General features: G+C 41.9%; 1 protein-coding gene across 1 annotated transcript; it reads left to right on the top strand.

Moving 5' to 3' along the window:
- The first annotated feature begins 314 nt into the window (after positions 1–314).
- LOC123450004 (E3 UFM1-protein ligase 1 homolog) lies at positions 315–8,994 on the top strand. Its single transcript, XM_045127432.1, has 20 exons — positions 315–651; positions 1,278–1,589; positions 1,683–1,949; positions 2,024–2,071; positions 2,405–2,470; positions 2,556–2,659; positions 3,436–3,529; positions 3,604–3,660; positions 3,781–4,222; positions 4,313–4,467; positions 4,634–4,699; positions 4,808–4,876; positions 5,159–5,248; positions 5,346–5,411; positions 6,237–6,283; positions 6,351–6,414; positions 6,995–7,072; positions 7,167–7,229; positions 8,057–8,149; positions 8,489–8,994. The coding sequence occupies exons 1-20, from the start codon at positions 478–480 to the stop codon at positions 8,591–8,593; spliced, it is 2,460 nt and encodes an 819-aa protein (XP_044983367.1). The 5' UTR covers positions 315–477; the 3' UTR covers positions 8,594–8,994.
- The last annotated feature ends 638 nt before the right edge of the window (positions 8,995–9,632 follow it).

Genomic DNA, 9,632 nt, shown 5'->3' with positions numbered 1-9,632 from the left:
TCCCCAAACATAGGACCAATGCCCTTGTTAGTGAAGGGTCTGAAGAATCTTTTTATTATATATTTTTATATTTTTTAAATATATATATGCACATAATATACAGTCCAATAAGCCTAAAAATGAGCCCATGAGGCTAAAAATATACGACCCGTGCGCGTTAATTGAACCAACATGTCGACCCATTTAATAAACGGATCGTGCGTGGGTCTGGAGACGCAGCCCACAGGCCGGCACGCCTGACTAATAAACGTGTCTGAGCGGGCCGGCCCGTTTGGCCAGGTATGCCGGAGCCATCTCGAGGCCCCGCTTGTCAGTCAGCAGCCAGGCCCCTTCGTTCTCCCCCCCTCCCCACTCCGGCAAGTGAATCGCGGCGTGCCCCCCAACGCCGTCGACGTCTCGATCGATCTCAGCAAACCGCCCCCCCCCCTCCCCGTCTCCGGCGACGCCGCAGCGGATCGCGCCGGCAGCGAAGGCGCGATGGACGCGGAGCTCCTGGAGCTGCAGCGGCAGCTGGAGGCGGCGCAGAGCGCGCGGTCGAGCGTGCGGCTGTCGGAGCGCAACGTGGTGGAGCTCGTGCAGAAGCTGCAGGAGCGCGGCCTCATCGACTTCGAGCTCCTCCACACCGTCTCCGGCAAGGAGTACATCACATCCGTAAGCCCCGCATCCCCTTCTCTCTCTAGTAGTCCCCAGTCCCATCTCGCTCCGTCAGAAACCAGATTCGTCTGCGTGCGGGGGGAGGGGCTGAACTGGACTCACTCTAGTGTGATGGAGCGTGGAGAACTTGCCCTGGATTTGGGTATCGGCGTTGAAATTATGGATGCTATCGAAATCCAAACCCTGGACTTGTGGTGCGGAGCGGTGAATTTCATCTTCGTTTATTTAGTAGTTTATCCTGGAAAATTGGTATACTGTCACAGTTGGTAGTGGTGTTTTTGTATGAATTGGTGAGAGGTTTTTAGTTGTACTAGTATATCTGGTCCCAGTCCCTCTTTGCAACCTTGTAGAGTTGCTCTAGTATTCAGCAGAGAAAATTGTTCTGTTCTTCCTGGCAATTCGCCATAGATACAGTCAGACAGATGTGAGATTTCGATTTAATTGCGTGTTTGAATAGCTCGGGCTTAATAAAGTTCTAGAGGAGCCCTGTGTAGAAATTGCTCTGGTATATTGCTATAAGTTGTTGTGATAATGTCTGTCTGCCTTAGTTCTGTTTAACACACTTGCACAACCAAGAATGTGCAGATTTTAACTGATCCGTTGTATGATATGTGGTTTGGCAGGACCATTTGAAGCATGAGATTAAGGTGGAGATCAAGAAGCGAGGGCGCGCATCACTAGTCGATTTATCAGATACCCTGGGGGTGGATCTTTACCATATTGAGAGGCAGGCACAAAAGGTCGTCAAGGAGGATCCGGCCCTGATGTTGATCAACGGGGAGATCATGTCACAGTCTTACTGGGACACTGTGACGGAAGAGATAAACGAGAAGTTGCAGGAGCGCAGCCAGATTGCCTTGGCTGAGATTGCCGCACAGTTACACATTGGCTCAGAGCTGGTCATCAATATTATCGAGCCTCGGCTTGGAACTATTGTAAGTCTGCTGTGCTATCTCACGTTTTGAATGGTCTTTCCCTTTGCTGCTCTCGTTCGACCAAAAAGGTACTATTTCTGTAAATCCTTCCAGGTGCAAGGGAGGCTAGAAGGTGGCCAGCTATACACTCCAGCATACGTCTCACGAATTACTGCCATGGTCCGTGGTGCGACTAGGGGTTTAACAGTTCCGACAAACTTGCCATCTGTCTGGAACTCCTTGCAGCAACAGCTCCAAGAAATGCACGGTGCGAATGGAGTTTCAGTGGAAGGTTCATTCTTCCAGTCCATTTTTGTTGCCTTGCTAAAAGAAGGTGCTGTTCTTGGGTCTGTCCGTGCCGGAGTACATTGGACACCAGCTGTAAGTTCTGCATTTCAATTCGTATATTTAATTAGTAAACTATGTTTAATGTTGTATTTTTCTTTCTTTGCTAGGTATTTGCGCATGCTCAAAAGGAAAGCGTTGATGCATTTTTTTCACAGGTTGAGACATCTCTAGCTTATATTTTAATTCCTATTATTTAACATGTTACAACTAAATAATTTTGAGCTAGTAGCATGGGTAGGCTTCACAGAAACACGTGTATTAATCTAGGCAAGATGCCAATTGCTAAATGTGCACACCTTTGTATGAATTCTTTCACATAATCCCACACAGTTTTGTAGACAGTTTTACTTCCACATAAAATCTTATGAAAATCTCTTGGTCTGATATTTAGCAATCAACATTGATAAACACTGTGTTCTGATCACATACCCTGCATTACTATTATGCGTTTCCTCCTTTCATTTGTTGACTTTTCATTTTCTGTACAGAACTCTTATATTGGGTACGAAGTGCTTCAGAAACTCGCAATTCCCCAGCCTAAACAGTACTTGGAGGTACATCTGAAGCTGTCAATATTCCTTCATTGTTCAAAATGCAATGCCTGTTTGTTTGTCTTGACTATCTTATTATCTTCTACAGGCCAGATATCCAGACGGCATTGCACTGGAGGCTGTTTTTGTTCATCCTTCTGTTGTTGATATGCTAGATGCTGCTGTGGGTGACGCAATCGAGAACGGACAATGGTATTGTTAAATGTCATGTCTCATCAAGGTTTCATTGTTATTTGTCACTGTTATATGCTATGATGTCCTAACTTGGCATGCGTTCCCCAAAATGAGCCTGTACACATGGCGTGGGACAAATAAATCTGGTTTGTCATGTGAGGAATTCCCTACTGGTGTCAACATGGGACCGGGGCCTCTATAGCTGCTTTACAAGCCAAGGGTGGTGCATCTAAGCAGGCAGCATCCTATTCCATGCCCGTTAAGTTAGGACTTTAGGTTAGAGATGAAGTTTGAAAAAAAAAGACTAGGTTGGTTGGACCCCACTTTTAGCTGTAAGCCTGTAACCAATCTGTTTAAGGGATGGAATTATCAATAAAGCGCAAGCAAGTCACCATTTTCTCTTGCTTCCTCTGCACTCCCTTTTCTCCACGCTATTACAGCACCAGGATGACGAGGTTCAGGGCCTAGACCACCCATCACACACACTTAGACACTGCATCCTGTTACGGCATGTGACAGGTGTATGAATTATGAGTTATGAGTTATGACCTACATCAGAGTAGAGGAGCAAAGGGAGTAAGCTGGCTAAGCGATAACAAGATATATGAATATATTATTTAGTTGCATTAGTTCATTGATGAAGTAACTGAGACTTCACAGGGCGTCTCAACATTTTGTGCAGTATCAAGATATTATTTGTGCCTTTTCCTAATTGACTGTTAGTAAGCCTTTTTTCTGCCTAGCTAAGCACTTTCCAAGTTTTCATTGCTACAAGATACCCTTTATTTTTTCAGGATTGATTCTCTTTCGGTCCTTCCATCGTATATCAGTGGCCCCGATGCAACCAAGATATTGTCTCTTTGTCCATCTTTCCAGAAGGCAGCCAAGGTTGGTATATTTAAAGTTGTTGAAATTTGTGTACTTTTCATAAATGACGACACATTAAAACTCTTTCCTTGCAGTCTTCAAAAGCAGTGCTATTTGGAGAATCATGTGTCTTCAGCAATGTGTTCATTAAGGTGAATTGTCAGAACCTGCTTCTTGCACCTGTGATAAACTGATAATCTGCACTCATGTACACACTACCCAATTATATCATTCAAATGAATGCAATTTGTCTGTTCTTCGGACCATTTCAGGGTATTTTTGATCGACTTGAGAAAGAGATCGACTCGTTTGGTATTAAACATAGTGCTGGTCAAGGAACTCCCATGAATATGAATTCAAGTAGCGAGCATAGGTCAGGATCTGTCCAGTACACGGACACAAAAGACTTTGGTGATAACGATGCCAGCAGTACAGGTGCTTCGTCGGACAGAGGGCCAAAGAAGAAACGAGGGAAAGCGACAGGGTCTGCCAAAGGTGGAGCAGTTGAGAAGGATGATGACAGTGAAGAAATCATCCCTGTAAAGGGCAAGAAAGCTCATAGGAAAAACAAGGACGCTGGTTCTTCAGGTGACACGAAACGGGGTGGCAAAAAGGCATCAGAGAAACCAAAAGAGGAGCACACAAATATCTTCCCTGATGAGTTGATAGAGCAAAAGGTTTTGGCTGTTGCTCCAGAGTTAGAAGAGTTGGGAGGTTAGGAAACTAGATAAGATTAACCTCGTTGTTTCTGTTCAGTTGAGTTTGTGCTTCTACAAATTTTCTAACCTTTAAAACCAACATTAGGGTTAGATGACTTAAATGGCCCAATGAAATTATTGTCCTCTCACCTGAGGCCAATGCTTATTGATGCATGGAAGAAGAAAAGGAACACCATGCTGTCAGAAAATGCTGAAAGGAGGCGAAGTGTGCTTGATAATCTGCAAAAGCAGCTAGATGAGGTAATCTGATTTTGCATTCCATTTACTTTATGCTTTCTTTCTGTACTATAGTTTCTTGATACCCTTGAAATTGTTCGCTAGTGCTACTGTACTTTAAATTCCTTTCCTGCATTTCTCTTCTGGTGATCATCTAACTTATTTGAATATTATTCTTTGTCATCGTCAGGCTGTCCTGGATATGCAACTCTATGAAAAAGCTCTAGATGTGTTTGAGGATGATCCTGCTACCTCTGTAAGCTGCTATAGCCTATGGGCATCGTTCTCACAAGACCGCGTGCTACTCAATACATTAGCAGCCTTTACTTACGGTCCTTTTCTTTAACTGTTTTCTGGTTTGCAGGGCATATTACACAAGCATCTGCTAAGAACTATGGGTACTCCAATAGTCGACAAGATCTTATTTAGTCTGGTAATTTCTACAAGCTCACCCAGTAGGGTTGCCTTCAAGATTATAATTCATAAATAATTTATGTGATGTATCCGTTTTGGCTTTAATATTACACTTGCAACAGAACCCTTCAAATATCATGTGGCCCTTATTGTGTTACTTCCTTACTAGTTATCTTTCTTGTGTGATGAACTAAGAAACTGTGACTAACTTGTAGCTCCTATTTCAAATCTGAATCGTTTAGAAGGTTCTGTAACCTACTTCTCTGACTAGCACATGTACTTTTCACTGAACTTCCAATAGGATAAGGACAACAAATTAAAGAATGGGATGGAGTTTGAAGACAGTGAAGAACAGCATGCTCAGCTGAGCACTACTGACCGTACTTTTCTGGTACAGCTCACTTATTTCTTAATGTTTTCCTATGTCAATCCTGAATGGAAATGTCTTCTTTAACTTTGTGGGCTTGCTTCCTGTTAAAAAACATCAGGCAAAGGATCTTCCTGGGCAATTGTCATCGAAGGCTCAAGCTTTAGTCGAAGCACTGGAGGGAAAGGTTTGTCTGTAACCAAGAAATATTGTCTGATGAATTGATTGAAGCCTTAAAGTCGCTTGTTCTGTATTTTTCTTGTTCTAAATCTAGTATGCATAGCAGCTTAAATTCGGGTAATATGTTGGCACCTACAGTTAACAATCTAACATACCACAAAAACTTTAGTCTGGGTCTCTGGGGTAGAGAAGACGTTTAGATGATTAACATGATAAAATACTACACATTTTTTAGGCAATGAATCTATATATAGACGAACTTATTCCGTGAAGCTTCCTGCATTATGTTAATCACTAGATGGACAAGATGCTATGTTGTAAATACCCAAGATTGACAATTTCCTGTATGCTGCCTATACCCTGTAAAACATCCTGTCATTCTGTAGACTAACCACGGAAACCACTTCATGTTAATTTTCTGTGTGCTCTACGACACCAATTATTTGATTGTATTATAACTAGTAAATTAAATATGCCACAGATACCCTGAAAAAAATGTTTAGACGAGAAAATAAGCGTTCAATTTCTTCTTGATATATTACGTGTTCAATTCTCTTTTTTGGAAAGTGTATATAATTCATACTAGGGCTGACACACTAGTTCAGATATAAGATCGCATATATGAAGCATCTTCCTCACCAAGCTGTTAATCTTTGCTAGTTGATAAAATGTACATGTTCCTAAGCATGTGACTGGTGAGTTCTTGTTGTCTAAATGCATACACGAAATAACAAATGAATAAGTGACTGTTGCGATGTCTTTGAGATCCAGCAGTTCGAATATAACTGGACTTTGTAGCTCTTTCTAACCTTTTCCTCGAAATCCACAACAGCGGTTTGATTCATTTATGGACGCCTTAAGGGATACAGCAGAGGAAAGGTAACATTTGTGTTTTACTTGCTTTCCACATTGGCTGGATTACCAAAATGCCTACTCTCCTTTTCAGTGGCTTGTTATTTAAGAAGCTTGATAAAAGACTAGAGCGGTCAATGCTGCATTCCTACCGCAAGGTATGTTCTTGGTATCTTCTATCTTGATGGTAGTACCACAGCGGCTGGAAAACCAGTGAGAACCGACTTTCTCTAACTGGGCCTGACAGATTTTTAGTTTTTGCTGCTTTAGGCCCTAAACATTCCCTTTTGACCCCCAGTTCAGGTGGAATGAGCGTATTATCAGTTCATCACTTATTTGATATGCCCCAATCACTAATTGTTTCTTGTGTTTCGAACTTCTAAACTTAGCAAACCGCCCAAATAACCTGAACCATTCTGGTAGCACTTTTCAAAACCCTGTGTCTCACAGTATATGAAAATATAGTATTTCCATGGTTAAGAAAATGCTGTTTCTTGTTTTTTAAGCATCGAAATAGTGCAAGTACAGAATAGCAGAATGCAAGTCGAACTCACCATGATAATATAATTTTTTACCAAGATTGTTTGACTCGTAGGCGCTCTTATAGATTGGTAGGGTGTGAAGATATTAATGTTCAATATGTATAATGTACTGAATAAAGGATTCATACATGCTAAGTTTCTTTATGGATGAATTCTAGTGCTAATTATCTGACACCTTAGTTTCTTTCAATTGAAGGATTTGATAGCACAAGTTTCTTCAGAGACCGATCCAGTTTCCTTCCTCCCAAAAGTTGTTGCTCTACTTTTTCTCCAGGTTTGTTTGATTGTATATTTCCTGAAATAACGGTCCTGCTTTTGCTCTGTATTTATAGGCTGATGGAGAAACATCCTGTTTGAATATTTTGTAGGCACATACCAAAGCTCTTCAGGCACCTGGAAGGGCTGTTGGTGCTGTCATCACACTACTAAAGGTAATTTGTGATTTGCTTTCGCGTCAAGATATATTTAATGCAGTTCAAGTAGAATATGCTAACTTTTAGCAACAGTATCCCGATCACAAAATCTTTGATATTATTTGTCTGATATGCTGGTTTGTAATTGTGTCATTTAGGTGTTAGAAGAATCACCTGTCCACCGTTCCCTTATCCTGTCCTTTACACCTTTATAACAATAAACTCCTTGATTTTGCATTTTTCCCTCCGGGAACAACAGCTAGTGATGTTTCTATTGTGTGTCGTCGGCTTAGCTTTGTTTTACTTGGACAAGTGGAACCAGTAATTATCATAGAGGGGTTTGTTTCTGTGCATCGCAAGACTTGTAACGTAATCAGAGGGAGTCCACAGTCATCACTGTTGGACGTATTTCTGCCCATGCTGCACGAATGAAGTCGTACCAAGAGTTTGAAGTACAAATATCAGAGAACCGGCATGCTCAATAAATCTTTGTAGTCCGTGTCATTAAATTTTATTTTGTTTCTTTTTGCATGTTTGAACTTTTCATAACCTGTTGAAACAGCATAGCAGATCTAGTTCCTGTAGGTAGCTCCACGGCCCTGCCAGTATGTCCAGAAACTAGTGTTAACCATCTGATTCCTGCTGGCTTTTGTATAGATGACCGACAGTCCTGCACATTCTGGCCATGGTTTCTTAGCCTCTTAGGTTTTAGTTCTATAGCATCCTTACAGAATTAGGATGTTTTGGCCTCTCTGTGATGTTAGCCTATTTGACATATTCAGATAATACTGTTAATTTTCGCAAAATCTGTACCTGTGTGATCATCCATATCCTCTATTTTTCAGGACAAGCTGCCAGCTTCAACATTTAAGGTTTTAACTGAATATCACGCCACTACCGTGAAAGTTCTCGCACTACAAGCTGCTGCCACGGGTGATGTAAGTCCACTCCAACAATTTCCAATGTATCGCTCCTCACTGTTGTTTGCATTATAAAAGGATTAGTTGGCTATCCTTCTATCCGCTTTCTGCCATGAACTCTATTCATGTACTCTTAATTTCTATTTGGAGCTCTCCCCATCTATCCGAAATCCTCTGCTACAGTTAAACAGTAACTACACTCGCTGGTTCTCTACCAAGACCACTGCTATTCATGCATCAACATTTCTTTTGTTGGTATCGATCATGTGCCATGCGGAAAAACTGCAAAAACTTGGACTACAGTCTTCTCTCCTCATCATTTACGCAATCATGCATTGTCTCGTGTTTGCCCTGCAGGAAGACGATTGTGCATCGGACCGAATGCTGGAGAAGAAGGAAGACCTGGAAGAGAGGCTGATGCCAGAACTGAAATCCCTGGCCCTCGGGACAAGCAAAGAGTGAGCATCAAACATTGTGTGCATGGTACGCCATGCCCTCGTGTAAATACACAGCTTTATCTATCCTTCTCGGCACTAGGTGCTGGAGCTAGGGATGCAAGGGCCAGCCTGCGATGCTTGGTCAACTTAGTGCAAGCATTCACTTGAATCTAGTGTAGTATGTCGGTTGCATGTTTGCGCCGTGAGCTCATTTGTTGCCCTCTGGTGTCGCAATTTCTGGACAAAGGGAATCCATGTCTGTAATACACCGTGTACATTCTAGGGTTTGTGTGACAACAGAATCAACTTAATTTTTAACGAGCAACCAAATACCGACTGACAGCATGTATGAGGTATGAACACCTTGAAACTCTGGTGGTTCCATTCCGAACAATGACGGCAAGCAAATATTTTTCAAGAACCTTTTATCTTGTGATCAAGTAGAAACTCGTTCTCCTCTTCAAGTGCCACATGAAACATATGAACAGGAGTAGGCTGCAACCCCCTGTCATGACAAGCGTCCATTCGAACGCACATTACATTTTAAGTCAAGGTTTTGGAACTGCTGAGACCATTCGCTTGATGGGGGCTTACTCAAGTCAACGCCATGCCCATTTTTCTAAGTAATGAAATTAATTCTTCGATGTGTGGTCTTTCTCCCTGTTTCTTTTCTCTCTCCACAACTAAGCCATGATGTTGATATGCAAATACGAACACCCATAGTGTGAGTTTTCGGCGACTTTTTAGGGTGTGTTTAGTTTGAGAACCAAGCGGAATGAAATGGAATGGTTTCATTCCAAAGGAATGGATCGGTTCCATTCTTGTGTTTGGTTTGAACTAAAAAATGGAATGGAATGGTTTTGTTCATGTGTTTGGTTGAGGAGATGAAATGTGACAATAACCAGCCCATATATTTCTAAAATGACATCTTTCTATACATCAGCTTGACCAAACACGATAGTGATAACCCGTAGAGTGCATGCATGAAATAACATCATACACGATGGCATATACACAACTGGATATCATCATTAATTATCTTCAGCAACATACACGCGAAGAAC

This window comes from Hordeum vulgare, chromosome 1H, assembly GCF_904849725.1.
Source record: "Hordeum vulgare subsp. vulgare chromosome 1H, MorexV3_pseudomolecules_assembly, whole genome shotgun sequence".
NCBI classification, from domain to species: domain Eukaryota; kingdom Viridiplantae; phylum Streptophyta; class Magnoliopsida; order Poales; family Poaceae; genus Hordeum; species Hordeum vulgare.
The sequence above is the reverse complement of the archived record's forward strand: the minus strand, read 5'-3'. Positions and strand labels throughout refer to the sequence as shown.